The sequence below is a fragment of the Notolabrus celidotus genome, chromosome 18, assembly GCF_009762535.1.
Source record: "Notolabrus celidotus isolate fNotCel1 chromosome 18, fNotCel1.pri, whole genome shotgun sequence".
NCBI classification, from domain to species: domain Eukaryota; kingdom Metazoa; phylum Chordata; class Actinopteri; order Labriformes; family Labridae; genus Notolabrus; species Notolabrus celidotus.
The window spans coordinates 3,422,132-3,441,769 of NC_048289.1; the positions used below are offsets into that span (position 1 = coordinate 3,422,132).

Consider the following 19,638-nt stretch of genomic DNA (forward strand, 5'->3'; position numbering starts at 1 on the left):
TTCCATGATGCCATGCACCAGAACAAGATTTCCAGTGCCTGAGGCTGTAAAACAGCCCCACAGTACGATGCTCCCTCCACCATGTTTAACTGTGATGCTCCCTCCACCATGTTTAACTGTGAGAACAGTGTTCTTAGGGTTGAAGGACTCTCTCTTTCCTCACCAAACATAATCAACATCCATGTTCCCAAACAGTTCCATCAGATCAACGGATGGACTTCCAAAACTCATCTTTACCTTTCAAATGTTTACGGGTAAACCTCAGTCTGGCTCTGATGTACCCTCTTTGAGTAAAGGGGTTCTTCTGGGATGATGGTCCTGAAGCCCACTACGATGAAGATCCCCAACAGCTGTGTTCCTTCAAAAATCAACTCCAGAGGAGGTCAGGTCAGGAACAATCATCTTGGCAGATGTTTGGGGCATCTTGCTGACATCTTTGACTATTTTCCTCTCCAGAGTTCTTGAAATCTTGCATTTTCCAAACGCCCAGGTTTGTTTCTAACAGAGTATGTCTCCTTGAACTTGGCAATGATATGACGTAAAGCTGTTCTAGACACTGTAAAATGCCTGAACATGACGGGATAGCCTTCCCCCTTATTATGAGCCTCCATTATCTTCTTTCTGAGCTCAAAACTGATTTCCATTGTCTTTGGCATGGTTAGTAGGAGTGGTCTCTCCCAATTACGTGTTCAAGTGCCCTGTTTGGAATCCCTGAAGTAAATCTAAATGCTGTTTGAATGCTCAGGTGTTGTTAGGTAGCCAGCTGACTGCACAGGTGTGTTTTGAAAGCAAAAGTATGTGGCTGGCGATCATATACTTCCCATCTCCCCGTTTTTCAATATATTTGATATAAATATATCCTAAAAATGTATTTGACATTCCAAATGTACCAAATCTACTAAACAGCACTGGTGAATGTTTGATTACATCAAGTTTTATCAAACTTTGCATTTTCTGCACAGTTTCCTAATTGTGATCGTGTCTTTCGTGTCTTCCAAACTTTGAATGTTCATCAAGAACATTTTCACAGGATGACAAAAACATTAATTACAAAAACCTGTCAACTTTAAGAGTTCTTGTGTTTCTTCTGTATTGCCGTCTTAATTCCCAGTGCTTTAGTTTTATACAACCAGTCCATATGAAGCTTTTTGAGACGTTTCTGGATTGACTTGAGTTTTGTTTGTGCGCTTGAAAGAAACTAAAAATGCACAGATGATTCAGAATGTGATTAATTTCTGTGCTATAAATGACACATTTAAAGATGGAAGCTTGGGGCCATAAATAAATGGACCTTGGGCCACGATTGGCCCCCGGGCCGTACTTTGGACATGCCTGATGTAGGGTGTGTGGGATGTCAGTCATCATTGGTTTCGGGTCAAAACTTCCGGAGTTTGAAATAATGAATGATTTGACGCAGCTGTGCTTCGTGCGTAGAATATCAATATCAATATCAATATCAATATCAATATCAATATCAATTCAATTCAATTCAATTCAATTCAATTAAAAACAACTTTATTTGTCTCCGGGGGGCAATTTAAGGCATATATGAGCAGCATTGAATACAAAAAACAGACACTTAAATTATAAGGATTGTAAAAAAGAAAGAAAAAGTTATACAAAAAACAACAAATTTTACAGGCGACAGTATACCCATATATACACACATACACATACACATACACATACACATACACATACACATACACACACACACACACACACACACACACACACAAACACACACGATCTACCAATGTGCAAAGAAGTTATGGTAAGGTAAAGTGCAGAGCAGTGTGAAGTGAAAAATGGACACAAATAGTGGAGTGACAAGAATAAAAATGCACAAATAACACTAGATGCCTTAGACAGAAAATTGTGTGTGTGTGGGGGGGGGGGGGGGTAGGTTGCAGGGAGAGACAGAGAGAGAGAGGGGAGGGATGGTGAGTAGGTGTTGGAGTTTAGGAGCAGGATGGCTTTGGGGACAAAGGTGTCTCTTCTCCTTTGAGTTCTGCATGCAGGGCAGCAGAGCCGCCACCCAGAGGGGAACCATTCGAAAGCTGGATGGAGGACATGTGAGGGGTCCCTGATGATTTTGCCTGCTAACTGGAGTGCCTGTTGGTCGTAAATGTGGGAGAGAGTCCTGACAGGCATGCCAATGATCTTAGAGCACACTGAGACAGTGCTCTGCAGGTGGTTTCTGTTCTGGAGGCTGGTAGAGTGGAACCAACAGGTGATTGAGAACGTGATGATGCTCTCGATGAAAGAGTAATAGAAAGTCAATAAAATGTCATTACGGACTCCAGAGGAGCTGAGTTTCCTAAGGAGGTATTGCCACTGCTGGCACTTCTTGAGGATCTCCTCTGTGTTTAAGGAGAATTTCGGCAGGTGGTCAAAGATGGTGCCCAGGTATTTATACTCCTCAACCAGCTCCACTGGTTTTCCATGGATGATGGTGGTGACTGATGAAGCCAGATCCCTCTGCTTTGTGGAGAAAGGCACCACCATATCTTTGGTTTTGCTGACGTTCAGGTCCAGATGTGAGCTGTCACACCAATCTACAAACTCCTGTAGGACTGGTCCGTGGTGCTGAGAGGGGCCTGACAGCAGGGACAGGAGAGCTGTGTCATCTGCATACTTAACCAGATGGCAGTTGGGCTGTGTGGATCTGCAGTCATCAGTGTAGAGCAGGGGTGTCAAACATGCGGCCCGTGGGCCAAAACCGGCCCGCCCAGGGTTCCAATCCGGCCCGCAGAATAACTTTGCAAAATGAAAGGGTTACATAGAAGACATTAAGACTGCAATTTTTCAATAAAAGTAACTGCGGTTTCAGATTTGTCCTCTAGGGGTCGCATTAAATTATATTGTTGACAGAGTGCACCTGAAAGGCGCTTTTTTTCCTGGGACTTTTTTCTTAAAGTGAGGAAATAGATTAGGCTACTTGCTGTTTGCATAATCCGGTTGAGATTCATAAAGACTTTTTAGAGCACTATAAGATGATCCACTAAATAGTCAACTTTACCTTCTTCATTATTATAATCTATCTTTTCTTTTGCAGTAAACATTACATTCGGTGTCAGGTGAATAGGTAACCTGTGTGTTTGGTTTGTTCGCAGCAGGTTTCGGGGCTTAAAGAGTCAAATATTCGGCCCACTATGAGACTCATCATGGCAGAAAATACAAGAGTTTTTGTAGAAAGATAGTTCATTAAATGTGAACATTTTCAGAATGTGCTTGTACTTTTTTGCACTAAAACAAAGGGAAAATTTAGAGTTGTCATTATTTATAGGTTGTTATGTTGTGATTTTACTGGTCCGGCCCACTTTAGATCAACTTGGGCTGTATGTGGCCCCTGAACTGAAATGAGTTTGACACCCCTGGTGTAGAGGATGAAGAGCAGGGGTGAAAGCACATAGCCCTGAGGGGAGCCGGTTGAGGTGAAGCATAGGTTGGAAAGGGTGTTGTTTACCAGTACTCTCTGAGACCTGTTGGTCAGGAAGTCCAGTATCCACAGAATAAGCTGGTCATCTAGTTGGAAACGGGAAGAAAGTCTGGTGGCCAGGATGTGAGGCTGCAGAGTGTTGAATGCAGAGAAGTCTGCAAAAAGGATTCTGGCTGTAGTGTCGGGACGCTCCAGGTGTTTGTGAATGATGTCTATGATGAATGTTTTTGCATCATCCACACCTCTGCCTGGGCGATATGCAATATCTGTCGATTCAGACAGTCACGTTCGTTTTTACTGTGCAGAGGAATTGTTTCATACGCTTTCTGTTATAATCCTCAGATAAAATGATAGATGCCTCTGACCTTTTTGCCCATTTTAAAGACGCAACACTATCCATTACGCATGGCGCACCGGATACATATAGAAACGGACACATCTGTACATAACTGAGACCTTTCTCTTATTTAAAACACACATTTAAATGTCTTGATGTAAAGAATTGTTTGTTTATTTGCTGCTTTAAATAAAGACGTCAGGTCAAATGGGAAATATCTGATGGTTGGGAGTCACTCCTACCTCAACGTCCCACCACTTTTAAATCTATTTGAAATATCATGCAAAACATCACAAATCATTGACGTGAATACTAAATCTTTTATTTATTTAAACATAAATATGGCAAACATAACTTCACATTTAAAGATGATGTGTTCTTTGCAGCTTCTTGAATGCATGTTTCACATTCAATATATTCCATAGGTGTGCTCCTGTCCATCTCTGTATCTGTCCAGGTAGCGTAGGGGCTGTCCATGAGGGTATTTGACCTGTGGGGGGTGGTATACTTCAGGCCGGATAAACTCAAACACCGGCTCCCTCATGTCTGCAGGGAAAGAATACAAAACTTTAGTATTTGGAAAGTAGAGAGGACAGGACAAGTTGCACAGGTCTATAAATGCACGTCATGAAAACACGTTTTATTTTGATGCATCTTCAGAAGTTTAAACATGCTGTGTTTGTGAGCCTGAGCATGACTCACTGAGGGTGTTGTGGAAGGTGTTGGTGACAGATTCATCCCACTGGCTCTGAAAGAAGGCCAAGCCTACAGGTGTCATGTTGTCCTGGTGCTTTCTGTAGAACTCCACGGTCTTAAATGTACGATCCACCAGAGAATGGCTGAGGAAGGAGAGCCGACATAAGCTCAGTGTTTGTAAATCAAGTGTGACATGGCATTGATGTTAAGCTGGTAAATCTGAGTTTCATGTCTAGTGGTTAAATGTAGCACCATGCTCGCTCACCACGGTGATGGTCTGACCTCCTCCTGGAAGTTGATGTGTCCCTCCTGCTTGAAGAGGACATAAATGTAGCGGTGGAAGCCTGTTCCTTTGGCAGGGAAGGGGGGCAGGTAGTGACACAGCTCCTCTCCAGCCTGCACTGCTCCTCCTGGTATGTTCCCTCTAGAAACACATATGTTGTTAAAGGCTGGAGTGGCTCAAACACAAATAACATGTCTTCTTCTGCTTCCCTGGTTCACAGTAAAACCTATAATTACATACAACTGTGTTAAATGAGAGTTAACCATAGACTGTATAAATAATGGACATGGTATCCGTGACATCATCCATCTGTTTCTGAAGCGCTGTTTTGATGCCAATCGTCGGCGGCAGCCATATTGCTTCTGTCGAGCGATTGTGACGTAAAGAGGCGGGCTTTGAGCCTCCTAGCCAACAGCTACAGTGTTCCCGCCTGTCAATCAAATCATCTGTGCCTCTCATTGGAAGACTCGTAATCTCAATATCTTCGAAATTACCACGTTCTGAAAAAATTCACCCCCGTACAGTGTGTGCCGATCGAGACATGAGCTATCCAGACTACACTCGTCTTTTGAACCAGGCCAGTGTTTCCCCTAGGTTTACAGCCTTGGGGGGGCGCGGCAGACAGACTTTGCCACGACTATCGATCTATCGATCTATCTATCTATCTATCTATCTATAAATAATTCATGTAGTCGATCAGATATCCGTAACAGGGTTTTACTAAGTAAAATCCTCAACATTTCACTCTTTTAACACTTATCTTAAGTTAAATAATATGGCCTGCAAAAAAGTCAAAAGAAAACATTCTCCATGTGACCACTATATCTGATTCTCTTGATTCAAAGAAAAGTGCCATAAAAGCAAAATACAGGTCTGCATTGCACTTTTACGACGGTCCCTGAATGCACCTGCAGTGAGGCGCTATAGACAGACAGCTCACGACACTCTTTGATGCCAAGGTGTTGATCCAAATTTACTAAATGTGTCTGATGTTTCACCAAACTGGATTAAAACAAGCTGTAGATGCAGAGCTTTTTTTTACGGTGAGAGCAGCAAAAACTGCAAACATGAAATATTAAACAGACGTCCCCTGGTTGTGTCTTTATCACTAACACACACCGGGGGTAATAATCCTCAATGAAGATGAGAGCTGGTTCACACAGCACACCTGCTGCTGCAGGTAGAGACCAAGCTAACACTGAGCCCCTCAAATTATAACTCAGCCCGTTACAGGAATGCCTAGCTTTCATTTCTAAAGCACAGCGGGGAAAATATGAACTCTTAATGTCCGACGGTTTTCATCTGAGTTTGTATCATCAGTGATGCACTTCAGCTCGTCATAGTCTCGTTGTCGTCTTGAAAGAACGAGTTGTTGATGAACATTTATCTTATCATTGTGCTGTGATGTGTGTATGGGAGCGCACGTGTTTGTGTGTCTGTGTGCGCATCGGGCAGAACTCAGCCATGCGATACAGAGAGCAGATGAGCATAATGACATCCCGTCATGTCAATAAGATCAATAACAGAAGGATATTTAGTCTGTTTAATAAAGGAACAAGTTTAAGACCTGATCTATAAGAGAGGTAACTCTGAATTACTTCTGCTGTGATCTGGCGCTATATAGAAAATACAATTTACTGAACTTCCAAGGGGGGCGGCCGCCGCTGTTGGGGGGGCGCCCCGCCCCCCCCTGTATAATGGTAGGGGAAACACTGCAGGCTGTAAAATGTCTTTATTTCGGCTGTAAAGATCGTCTTTTTTGAATGGGTGTGTATGTGGTTTCCGGTTCTCCCGAAGCCAGCCTCAAGCGGATTCTCCAACTGCAAACTGCAGTTTTTAGCACTTCCACATTGGACTCATATTTTTAAATGGGAGGTTGCCGCTTGGAGTTACTCATGACTCGTCTGGTTTCTTCAGGTTTTCATTTTTATTCTAACGTGGTGGAAAATTATAAATCCTAAATATGTTGGCTTTAGTAAAAAAAAAAAAACAGTGTGTAAGTCGTGTTTTTCTAAATGTCTCATGATCTCTTGCTTTTAAACCTCCCTGTAAAGCACGTAGGACAGCGTGTGCTGTTGTTAACTTTCTAAATAAATCATTTGTCTAAAAGTACTCACACCAGCCAGTGGATGTATTCAGCCTCATTATCCAGAAGATGCTCATCTGAAAATAAATAAATAAATGTATTAACAAATTAGATTCAGTGCTGTCCAGTTGAACAATTGCAAGAATTTACATATTGCACTGTTGAATCTTAAGAAGGTTTTAAGGAGAAATGTGAGTGAGACAAAAAAATTGAGCAAACAATTAATTGAAAACAACAATTAAACTGAAATAGGCTGTTCATCAGCTGATCAAAAGCTAAAGACCAGAGCTAAAAAAAAAACCCGAACCCCCCAAAATAGAAATCAAGTTTCAAAAAAGGACTCAGTAATGAGCAGCTCCACTGTTCTTGTTGATCACTTCAAAAATGTCGTTTTGGCATGCTTGATGCGGGTGCTTCTCTTGCCATCAATCCCCAAATGTTCTCAGTTGGATTTAGATCAGGGGAACACGCAGGATGTTCCCAAAGAGTGACGTTATTCCTCTAGAAGAAGTCCTTTGTCAGGTGGGCATTGCAAACTGCAGCGTTGTCCTGTTCGTGATGGCGCCCCCTCCACTGTGCCGCTTAGAAGACATCTCAAGTGGGATCGCCTTGTCATGCCAGTAACATTGGACTCCATCAGGACCGTCAAGGTTACATTTTTTCTCATCAGAGAATAAAACTTTCTTCCACCTTTCAATGTCCCATGTTTGGTGCTATCTTGCAAAGTCCAAACGGGCAATTTTGTGGCGTTGGAGGAGACGAGGCCTTTGAAGTCGGATGGTTATTGGGCTGCAGTCGGCACCAGTAACGGCCTTCATTTGAGTCGAGGATTGTCCCGTGTCTTGACGGACAGCCAATCGGATCCTCCAGCTCAGCCCAAGAGGAATATCTCTTACAACTACATGGACGGCGAGGATGAAATCAAAGTCTGAGATGAGCAAGTAAAGAGGTTCAAACTTGCTGAGTCTTTTTTGGTCAACGAGGCTGGCTTCCTTGACAGCGTCCTTCATATCCGATGTTTCACTTTTATACAGCCATGCTTCAAGGTTTGACGGTTTTAATGAAAAACTGTCGCTGAATGTATCTTAAAGAAGTTTAAAGACTTATTGGGAGAACGCTTCCTCTGGAAGACTCTGACTTAAAAATGACTGAAACAAAAAGGAGGCAAGGAAAGTGAGGATGTGCCGGGGAATATGATTAAGTCTGTCTCAAAGAAAACACCATCTTTACTCAAAGCAGAAACAACAGATCCTGTCAGTCACTTTAAACTGAACACGCTTCCTCACATGGAAAAGATTCTCACTGCAAGTTCTGATTACTTATGAAAGGAAAACATGTCATCTTCATTTTCAGACTTCACTGCAGTCTTTGTGAACGCTTCACTCAGGAATACACTACCAAGTAACAAAAGGGAAAGAACATAAGACACCTGTTATCTCAGGCCTCATTGGATAAAACAGAAACATGTAAACATCTCAGCATGTTTTTGGGTCTACCACTTGACTTTTTTGTTCCATAACCCTCAGGATCTTTTAAGAAATTAAAAATGACTGTCTTACTGTATCCAACCTAAGCAGCAAAGGCGCCTTGTGAGAGGCCTTGCTTATGCAGCTCAACAATCTGACCACGTTCAACAAGAGAATGCTTTTTTGCCTTTTCCATCAGGAGGTCATGACAGTGTGAATACCTGACAGAAAATGACAATGAATCCACATTTTTGCGCAGATTTTGGCTTTTAAAGGCTGTGGTCTTAAACTTGTGATCTGCTGATGAACAGCCTATTTCACTTTAATTGTTGTTTTTCAGTAAATTGCTTACTCAAATTTTTTTTTGTCTCACTCTCATTTCTTCTTTTTGCATTTTGAAACTCTTCTTAGAACCTTCTTAAAGCTGGGGTTGGCAGTCTCGGAAAACTAGCATGAATTTGAATGTAGCATGTCCTCATGACTCCGTGTAACCCCTCCCCTCCTCCCTCAGAGCTCCTCCAAAACGACCCCCCCCCCCCCCCCCCCCGCTCACATGCACGAGCGCCGCTGACTTGCGACCATATGATGGTGACTGATTCAAAACCGGTCCTCACCAAAACATTCTCATAGTGAAAGTTAAAAATACAAACAAACATGGCTGCTGTTAGTACTCACAACTGTCATGCTAGCATTATCCAGTTGTACTGGTGACACGATATCAGGAGAAAAGTTATAACACATATATAACACTGTAACAGCTCTACTGTTTGTTAAACGTGTTCAGTGTAGATGTTCTTAATTCCTACAGTGTTGACGGTCAGTGAAGGCATCAGGAGAGGTGTAGAGTGTGTAAGCAGGAGAGAGGAGAGACAAGAGGAGAAGTTCTTCATTCATTCAAACATTGATTGTTGTTTTGTTGGTTGTCGTGATCACGGCTGACAGTGACCGGTTATTAAAACTCAACGTGTTCACCAATCGGCTCGTCATCCCTACAGCGTCCGGGCGGACACTACAATACATATACATTTCTGTAGGACTTAGTAAATGTCATTAACTATTCTGCTTGTCAGAGCCCCCGTGGTGAGAGCTTTTTAGACTCTGATCCGGACTACAGTCCTGAGCAAAGCACCTCATCGGGTCAGAGGGGACAGGCCCGAGGTGGAGCGAGAGGGGCAGTCAGTAGAGTCAGGGGAAGCAGAGGCAGGAGACGGAGACTCGGAGTGAACGCTGGGGAAATGTACGCGCAGGAGCAGGTAGAACGACAGGACGGGATTTGAACGGTTTAAAATTTTGGCTCCCAAAAAACGCTGATTGGTTGGTGCTTTCCCAGGTTTACTCCGGCTGTAGATAGCAGCTTTTCTTCGCTCTTTTTTAAGAACACATTATGTATTGATTACCATCAGGACAGAAAGATCATTTTAACCAGTATAACAAAAAGTGGATCTAAATCTGATTACCAACCCCAGCTTTAAGATCCTACAGTGCAAAATGTAAATTTGTGCAACTTTTCAACTGGTCTTAAATTTTGATCAGCACTGTATTATCATATATGTTTTTATTTTATTCATTAATTTGTATATGTAAACACACACACAGTTTATGATGAGAAATATCTGTTACTTCCTGTCTTATGAGGGTTACTTGTTATCATGATCTAGTGATTCTGAGCGTCCTGTTAAAGGCGATGCTTACCTGGACAGGTGAGCAAAAGGGTCCACAAGGAGCCCTCCTCTGCATCAAAGCTGATCTGAGGGACAGGTTCTGCCTGGAGAGAAAAGCACATCACAAAGTAAAGACAACACTCAGTGTGTCCATATAAAGGTAGCTGGGGAGCAGAAGAACACATGAATCTGAGCGCCAGATTAAGGCATTGACGATACTTTAACGTACTTCAGAAGGTGTCAGCTGATTCCCATAAAACACTTGGCAGCTGTTGTCCTGACCATAGCCAACGTGGAGTGGGACTTGAGGTAAAAAGTAGGCCATGGGAAAGAGGTCCCTGAAGACTCCGTAGTGGTCTGCCAGTCTCTTTATATGAAATGGGCCGCTGCTTTTCTCCCATGTGTCCTGAACTTGATCCAGAGGAATCTTAACTGGTGAGACAAATAGGAATGCTGACTCAGGACAACATCAACGTTTCAGGATTAAAACCTCACTGTGTTTTTGTTTGAGCTTACAAGTGCGCTGTCGGGCCGCCCTCTCCAATTCAACATTGGCCTTGTTTTGCTTCATCACCTGCTTCCTCTCCTTAAGGTCTTTTGTCCTGCAGGGTTGAAAGTAGGGCAACCCAATGTCCACTGGCTCCAGGCCTGTAACATAACAGCAGTAGTGTCGACTGTGAACTCATGACAAATGATTGTGCCGTGACATATTCACACGCTAGCTTTAAACACCGGCTCCCTCCTTTATTCCCCACCATGGTCAGGTTCCGTTGCCTCCACGTAGCCCCTGTAGGTCTTCCACCACGCAGGGTTTTTCTTTGCTTCCTCAGCTCGTTTGAAGTAACGAGTGTAGCTGCGATACTTCTTCAATGATTCAAGGTTCTCAGAATCGATCTCCTCGTTCGGCAATGGACCCAGAGGAGGCTGACGTCTGTAGAGGGATGCTGGTGAATGAGAAACATCCAGTTAGTTAGTACATCAGCGCATCATTCCACCACGGTGCAAGACTGAACGCTTCAGGCGCTCCTTTGTGCCCACCGCCATCAGACTGTTAAACAGTAATGGAGGCCACAGACTGCACCATGCTGACCACTGACCCCCCCATGAACAGATCCATACCATCCCTACATTGTCTGTCAAACTCCATCTCATCCCGAACTCTCTCTCTTGACTGCTGCTGACATTATAATGCATAATATACTGTATTATAATTATCTTACTATATTATATTATGTTATATTACATTATTATTATAACTACAACTCATGGTCATATTGCATTCCCGTATTATTTTTTATTTATTGCTTAATCTGTCATTGCCAACCATAATCACACCATGTCAACCTGTCACTACTGATTTTTTTTAATACTGTCTGTAATTACTTCTATTTAAATTAAATTCCATTGTAACATTGTATATATCTAAATTGTACTCTAGCTTTATTTATCTTTTTTTTATTTTTTCTTATTTTATTCTATTTTATTTATCTTATCTTATCTTACATTACAGAACACTCTGTTGGCTGTGTACACTTCAGATTTAACTTCACTTACATGAGTTGTGACATTTGATGTTTTCATTTTGAAAGATATCTTTCCAAGTTTAAGTTCACTAATACACAAACTTTCTTGTGATGTGTTAATTTTCGATCATTGGTTTGTTTTTTTCTTGAGATATATTATTCATTTAAAGTTGTTTAACTAGTGGGGACATTTTAACTAATTCGGATCAACTCTCATTACTCTCAAATGATTTTGATAAGGGGGAGCCTTCTGAAGACACATTCAGTCCATTTAGGCATATCTTACGCGATGTGCGTAAACGATACGCCACTGACGCCAGCAGGATAACAATCAATGATAACAATATTATAATCAGAATTCAAGTTAAAGAGTAAATAGTCGTGGCATGTTGCAGTTTCTCTCACTGCCACTGCATCAAACAATTAAAAATAACATTAATTCATTTTTCTTTTGGCTGAATGTCGTCTTCCAAAGAGGGCGAGCAGCTGAGGTCTGTCATCTCAAATATACTTTGCGTAAACGATGCTTAGGCCCGGGAACAAAGTCCCTGGACCTTTACCCACGATACTTAAACAACGTCATTAAAAATACCTGTTGTGGCGAGCGTCCTCGCATTGTTGACCCCTAATTCTATTCCAGTTCGCAAAGACACGGCACACACCGTGCGCAGCGCCATCTTGGATTGTGTATTTTTTTTCTTTTTTTCATGTACGGCAACAGAGAGGAGCCAAAACACCCGAACAGACTGTGCTTTATATGAACTTATGTATTTCAGTGATACACAAACATCTCGAAGAGAGTGTTCACAGATAACAAATAACCTTGAAAACAATAGAATCTGACATACAAAATAATAATAATAATAATAATAATAATAATAATAATAATAATAATAATAATAATAAAAAATGTACATATATATATATATATATTTGGGGTAAATCACTGACAAATAGTTTCTCAAAACGTAAATTGATAACTTCAATACAAGGCATATAACATAAAACAAACAGGGGTTAGGACAATACCACAACAACAACAACAACAACAATAATAATAATAATAATAATAGTAATAATAATAGTAATAATAATAATAATTGATATGTTTTGTACAGCGCTTTTCTTGATACTCAAAGTCGCTTTACAGAAAAATGATAAAAGTAAAAAAAAAAATAAAACATAAAACATAATCTGATGTTTATCCAAAATGAAAGCAATAGTTACCGTGTCAGAAACAGATGGATTGAGATTATCCATATAATAAAGAATGTTAGAGATTTTAAAAGTATCAATATCATTAATATTGATATAAAGCCAAAAATGTTGAGACACGTTTCATGGATCTACGTCAAATCTCAATCAAAATCACACAAATCCTTTTCTCCAATAACCACATTTGGTAACACTGTCTTAACATTTACATCAAAGTGCTTCTAAGAAGCTGAATTAACGCTTTGCAGATCAATAGAAATCCTCGCTAATGAAAATTTACATTTGAATCATTCCTTAAAGTTGTTTAATCCAAATATTACCAGAGCAATCCAATAAATCTGTCACAAACATGACAACAAACATAAAGGCAGCTCTATTGCCCTATTGTGAATTGTTTCATGGGACTTGTATGAGCTTCTATAACTAAAACTATTAAAGAAAAAACTATATATAATGCATATTAATAATTATATTAATTATTATTAATAATAATAATAATAATAATAATAATAATAATAATAATGATAATAGTAATAGTAATAATAATCAATCAATCAATCAATCAAGCTTTATTTATATAGCACCTTTAACACAAATCAAATGCAATACAAAGGGCTTTACAGTGATTGTAAACAAGAAAGAAGCAGAACAAAAACAATAGCAAGACTTATTAAAAAACAAACATTGATTTTAAAGGTGACATATTATGCTCTTTTTCATCAAAATATATTGGTCTAAGAGGTCCCCAAAACATGTCTTTAAAGTTTATTGCTCAAAAAAACACTTTGAAATCAGATTTTGGTCTGCCTGTAAACCCCTCTTTTTCAGCCCTGCTCAGAACAGGCTGTTTTCTGTGTCTGTGCCTTTAAATGAGAATGAGCTCTCTGACCACGCCCCCTCAGGAAGTGGATGTGGCCCAAGTGGCAACCTCCGCTCTCAAATGAGGAAGCCCATGCGGAACTGTTACAAACTGCAATACATCGAGAATCCGCTTGAGGCCTTTCCAACATTTTCTACTAAATCAGTTCACATTATGGACAACAGGGAGTCCAGCTAGTAACCAGTAGGAGTCAGTGCTGACAGACTAAGGTTGGGATATCTGTATCACTTTATGAAGCTTTTATTTTGGTACTTCCGCTAGGTGGCAAGGTGAATTTGCATAATAGCTAAATATTTAGAATCGCAGAGCAACATTTAACATTTATATTTAAAATGTAACATTTATATTTAACATGTAATACATTTATATTTAACATTGAGGTTTAACAATCCACATTTATATTTAATATTTAATGTCCGGCATCCAACGTTCTCAACGCTGCCATAGCCAGACTCCAGACAGACCTCCAGAGTGCCCTCTTCCTGATCTCCAGACAGACCACCAGAGTGCCCTCTTCCTGATCTCAGGGGACTTCAACCATGTATTCATTTTCTACAGAGCTTATTCTGTCTTCTGTTTATTATTGTATTATCATTATATTCAATGTATTTGTATTCATATCTTATGAATTACTTCTTCTAATAATATTAGAAGCAGTTTTGCTGCTCCTACTGCTTGGAATACGCTCCAGAAGGACTTGAAATTGTCAGATCTTATCTCACTTGACGCCTTTGGCTCCATCTTAAATGAAAGACAGACCACAAGACAGAGCCTGTGTTTTTAAATGCTGTTCATTGTAAACACAAATTGCACTTTATTTGCAAATTAGTTGCACTTTTAAATGATTGATTGTTTCTACATACTGTCTGTACATATGCTCCATGCTGTTAAGTTGTGTTATTTATTTTGACGTGTGCTGCTGACCTCTTGGCCAAGTCGCCCTTGTAAATGAGGTCTTGATCTCAATGGGTCTCATCTGGTTAAATAAAGGTTAAATAAAGAAATATATATATATATGTATATATATATATACATATATATATATATATGTATTATTTGATATTCTTACTTGTTGTGTACAGGAGCAACTTTAATGACTGAATTTCCCCCGGGATAAATAAGGAATTTCTGATTCTGATTAACATTTAATATTTAGATTTAGATTTATCATTTGGAATTAACATTTAACATTTAGATTTAACATTTAACTTTAAGATTTAATATTCAACATTAAGATTTAACAGTGATTTTAACTTGAATATATTCGTCACAATGAAAATAAAGTGAAAAAGATCACAAATATTGCTCTAAATGTGAAAAAGGTGACTTTTAAAAATTCACTCTACGTTTTTATGACATTTTGGAGCTAAATGTGACGAAATGTTGCTGTTATTGTCAGTGTGCACAACTTTACAAACATGGCCCCATACTTATGACTGTATGAAAACTAAATATCGTTTTATAGTCTTCAAAAACCATTAAAGTGCATTTCCTTGACACCACCAGGATCAGCTCACATATCTCTGAGGGATATATTTGAATATAAACACATGTTGTTAGAACCTAACGATGGCTGCTGTTGTTAAGGCTATTGTGAGGTCACAGACACTTGGTCATAATGGTGGTGTTCTAATGTGTACAGGGTAAAAGGTGTATATGAGGTGTGTTTGGTGGACTGAGGTCAGTGCAGAACTGAGAGAGAGAGAGAGAAGCACACATTTGAGAGGAGAGTTTATCGACGGAGACAGCGACACAATCTTACATTTAAAACATTTGAGCTTGAAGGTTTATTCTCAGCTTCTCACAAAACTGAGAACGACTGACTGAAAATGTCAACTGGTAAGACTCAACACACCATCTTACATGATGCTGAATATCTTTTCCTCACAGTCTGAATACTCTAAATGTTTTCACTATCTCTCTGCAGCACTGATACCACCTGAGGTCCAGGAAGGTCAGTTCCTGTTTGGCAGCTCCGCGTACACCGTACAGGAGTTTATTGGAGAGGGCGCTTTCGGCAAAGTCGCCAAGTGCAAGAATCTGTCCACCGAAGAGCTGGTGGCTGTTAAGATCATGAAGCCAACCAGGGATCTGGAGAGGGACACTGAACATGAGGTAGGTTTTTGGACTCCTTCTGGTTCTACAGTACGCAGCAGATTTAATCTGCAGCACAGTGAGTGTTAACGTCTCCACTCTCCACAGGTGTCAATACTGGAGGCCATCTCTGTGCTCCACCCTGACAAGGTGAATGTGGTGAAGTTCTTTGAGATGTTCAAAGATATGGTGTGGACATGTCTTGTGTTTGAAATGTTGGACATGCATCTCTACGACCTGATTGAAGAACGAGATGGAAAACCACTGTGTCTCCAGGAGATACGGCCCATAGCACAGCAGGTATGTGCAGTCAGTCACAAGTTACAGGCTGTTTAAAAACCCTGACTCTAAAAGAAGTTAGGACGCTGTATAAAATGTTTATAAAATAGATTTTGATGTTTGAAAATCCTTTTACATCGTAGCCAATGAAAACTAAATCCCAATGTTTCTCCTGTGTGATTGGTTCCTGCAGCTGCTGGTTGCCTTGGATGCCCTAAAGAGTCTTGGGATCATCCACACTGACATCAAGCCTGACAATATAATGATGGTCCACAAGCAGAGCCAGACCCTCAGGGTAAAACTTATAGACTTTGGTGAAGCCATGCTGGCCTCCGAAGCGGAGCCTACGATGGAAGCTCAACCAATCGGATACAGGTGGGTTCCTCATTCATGGCTCAACAGTTCATGACATTCATCTGATCATCCAACTTGTTCTTTTGGTTGTTAAAGTTTGTAACACCTCTGGCTCTTGTCTGTCCTCCTCAGGTCTCCAGAAATTGCCCTCGGCTTGCCTTTCCATGAAGCTATAGATGTGTGGGGGGTCGGCTGCATCCTGGCCTTCCTCTACCTGGCTGATCACCTCTTCCAGGTGCACTGCGAATATCAAATGGTATGTTATTCACCTCAAACAAAGTGGAGACCTTCTGTAGGATGTCAGCTGATGTCATTGTGTGTATATATATATATATATATATATATATATATATATATATATATATATATATATATGCCATGTTTTGTATTACCATATTTTACTTATGATCTCCTGGAAACGCTCTTTCTTTTTGTTTTTACACTGGTATGAACAAAAAGACAATAAAGCTTGATTTGATTTGACTTATATTTGATGTGCAGATGAAGAGCATGGTGGAGGTCCTGGGCCAGCCGAGGGACTGTCTGCTGAATGCTGGACTCCTCACAAAGTTGTTCTTTTGTGAGAAGGAGAGTTCCTGGAGGCTCCTGGTAGAGTACTTTGTTCTGTTTTGTTTGAACAGGTTACATTCTGTCATTTTGTAGCTCTTTAAATGGTTCTCACATTCACATTCTGCTTGTTTAGAGACCTGTAGAGTACAGACTCGTCAGTGGGATGTACGCAGAGGAGCACATCAACAGAATTGAGCAGCCCACGTCTCTGGATGATCTGGTAAATGTAGGTACTCTTTGTTTGATCAGTAATGTCTGAATCAGTGTTTGTCACCATCGTTCTCTGATTGGTCAACTCCAAAATGACTGACCTGAATCTGTTTCCAACTCCAGTTCTACCCCAGAGAAAAAGCTGCTGAGTATGTGGACAGGAAGGCTTTTGTGGACCTCCTTAAAAAGCTGCTGCATCTTGAAGGGGATCTCAGGATCTCTCCCCATCAAGCTCTGCAGCACCCTTTCATAACAACGTCCCACCTGGTGGAGCAGTGCCACAGCAAAGCATAGTGAGTGACGGTGATCCTGAGTGGAGTAGATGGACTGTTGTCTCTTTTCATTGGTTTATTGATTCACAAACTGATTTTCATATTTCATCCAGTCTGACCACCGCCCAGTCCATGATGGACCTTTTGGAGGACTCAGCAGACCGAGTGAACACCCCTGCAGCCCTCAAACCTGATCAAGGCTCGGCCACCGGATCTTGCAGTCCCAGTGATGATGGGTCAGCCAACAGGTCCTTTAAGGGAACCACAGACCCTGTCTCCTTTGTGGATGGTCCAGAGTCAGATACATCAGATCAAGGCGTGTACTCTGACGATGATGACGATTGGGCTCCTGAGGAAGTTCTGTCTTTATTCCCTTTTGATAAAGATCAAGCTGCCCCCACTGATGATGAAGAAATACAGCCTCACTCCAGAGAGGAGACCTCATCCAAAGACACAGTCTCCTTTGAAAACGATCCCACTTTGGGGTCCTCCTGTGAAGAAGATTCAGCTGATTGGTCTTCTGATGACGATTTGACCTGGGTCACCTATGATGAAGATCTAGCTATGTGGTCTTCTGTTGAAGACTTGACCTCCGTCACTTATGATGAAGACCTGGCTATGTGGTCTTCTGATGATGATGACGTGTCTTCCCTCTCCAGTGAAGATTTAGCCTCCTTGTCTTCCCACATTGAGGGACCACCTCCCAGCCTCCTTTCATCGGATGGAGCCTCCTCCAGAGACTCCTGGTCTGCATCCTCGGCCTCCTCTGGTCGAAAGAGAAAAACTGTGAAGCGGATTCAGAGATTCTTCAGGCGTGGCGCTGAAACCTTTTGTTGTTGCTGCTGTGTGGAGGACTGAAACCTTCACATGACATCTGTTGTGTGTTATTAATGTGATAAAAGTGTTACCTTGTTAACTAACAATAAAACTAAGTGGAGTCAATCTCTACAACAAATAGCCACAGACGTCTTTTGTGACTTGCTGCTAAGTGGACTGAGTGATATCTCCTGGTTTAACAAAGAGGGTTTCAGTTTCAGAACAATTCATCTTCATGAACAATCTCTCTTCAATATCAAGATCCAAAAATAGTTTTTCAGGAGTTTACAAAACAACAACCCTGTTTTTAACTTTGATAATACAATTTAATTACATTTTGATTAAGAATCCAAATATTCAGGTTGATAACAAAAATGTATATTGTCAACGTTACTATAAGTAGAAACCTCTCATATGAATAATAATCATGACAAAAATATCCTAAAGTTTTATTTAGATGGAGAATATATGTGAACTTTCACTGTAGAGGGTGTTAGCAAAGAGCCAGACACTGATGTATTGGCTCTACCAAAGTTTGAGATTGTGTATGTGATGAAAACTCAATAAAGATTTTGAATATTTTGAATATTTCATATTTTGCCACGTTTTTGGGGGTGTTGTGTGTTTTCTGTGTTTCAATACATTTTACACACACTCTGTTAAATGTACAAATCAATTAAAACATTTGTTTACAATAAATAGTAAAATATTAATAAATTAAAATTAAGTTTAATATGAATTTAACATTTCATTTAACATGTGGATGGAGATTGTGGATGTCACCTGATAGTGTGAGTGATGACTGTGTGAACCATATCTTGTATATATAATGGACAATAGTATCCGTGACATCACCTATCTGTTCCCTGAGCGCTGTTTTGAAGCTAATCATTGGTGGGAGCCATATTGGAAAAGTGGAACCCAACCAAAAGAGTGTGACGTAAAGAGGCGGAGTTTGAGCCTCCTGGCCAACAGCTGTGTTCCCTCCTGTCAGTCAAGTCAGTCATGTCCTTTTTGGGCAAAACTGGTAATCTTAATATCTTCTGAACCATCGTGTTAGAAAAAATTAACCCCCTGTACAGTGTGAGCCAATAGGGGAATTAGCTACGTAGACCCAAGACGTTTTTTGAACCAGGCTGTAAACATGTTTATTTCTGCTGTAAAGATCGTCTTCTTTGAATGGGTGTGTATGTGGTTTCTGGTGTTTCTGCAGCCAGCCTCAAGTGGACACTCAATGAATTGCAGTTTATAACACTTCTGCATGGGCTTCATATTTTGAGACCAGAGGTTGCCGCTCAGTATAAACAGAATGGACTGATATCCAAGAATGATTAAAAGTACAAATTAAATCCATTCCAATTTACTTTTCAATAAATGATATAACTTTCGGTTTGATATCAAAAAAATAAAAGTCATGAAATCTGCTGTGACATAATCCTGTGCCTCTCAAAATT

General features: G+C 40.5%; 2 protein-coding genes across 2 annotated transcripts; one reads left to right on the forward strand and one right to left on the reverse strand.

The window, feature by feature from the left end:
• Positions 1-4,079: 4,079 nt before the first annotated feature.
• mrpl38 (mitochondrial ribosomal protein L38) lies at positions 4,080-12,211 on the reverse strand. The gene is made up of 9 exons (XM_034708822.1): positions 12,087-12,211; positions 10,727-10,915; positions 10,488-10,619; positions 10,201-10,403; positions 10,003-10,075; positions 6,876-6,921; positions 4,741-4,899; positions 4,482-4,618; positions 4,080-4,325 (listed from the first exon to the last, which is right to left on the reverse strand). Exons 1-9 carry the CDS (start codon positions 12,169-12,171, stop codon positions 4,189-4,191), a joined length of 1,161 nt encoding a protein of 386 aa, XP_034564713.1. The 5' UTR covers positions 12,172-12,211; the 3' UTR covers positions 4,080-4,188.
• A 3,053-nt stretch (positions 12,212-15,264) lies between these two features.
• LOC117830186 (homeodomain-interacting protein kinase 3-like) lies at positions 15,265-18,325 on the forward strand. Its single transcript, XM_034708190.1, has 9 exons — positions 15,265-15,428; positions 15,517-15,704; positions 15,792-15,983; positions 16,156-16,337; positions 16,449-16,572; positions 16,818-16,925; positions 17,020-17,112; positions 17,220-17,389; positions 17,482-18,325. The coding sequence occupies exons 1-9, from the start codon at positions 15,419-15,421 to the stop codon at positions 18,224-18,226; spliced, it is 1,812 nt and encodes a 603-aa protein (XP_034564081.1). The 5' UTR covers positions 15,265-15,418; the 3' UTR covers positions 18,227-18,325.
• Positions 18,326-19,638: the final 1,313 nt, after the last annotated feature.

Coding starts and splice junctions, on each gene's coding strand:
- mrpl38 (XM_034708822.1), bottom strand. CDS start 12,171: ATGGCGCTGCGCACGGTGTGTGCCGTGTCTTTGCGAACTGGAATAGAA. Junction 10,404..10,487: donor GGCGGCCCGACAGCGCACTT/GTAAGCTCAAAC, acceptor TTGTCTCACCAG/TTAAGATTCCTCTGGATCAA. Junction 4,900..6,875: donor GAATACATCCACTGGCTGGT/GTGAGTACTTTT, acceptor ATGTGTTTCTAG/AGGGAACATACCAGGAGGAG.
- LOC117830186 (XM_034708190.1), top strand. Junction 15,984..16,155: donor TACGGCCCATAGCACAGCAG/GTATGTGCAGTC, acceptor TGGTTCCTGCAG/CTGCTGGTTGCCTTGGATGC. Junction 17,390..17,481: donor CAGTGCCACAGCAAAGCATA/GTGAGTGACGGT, acceptor TATTTCATCCAG/TCTGACCACCGCCCAGTCCA.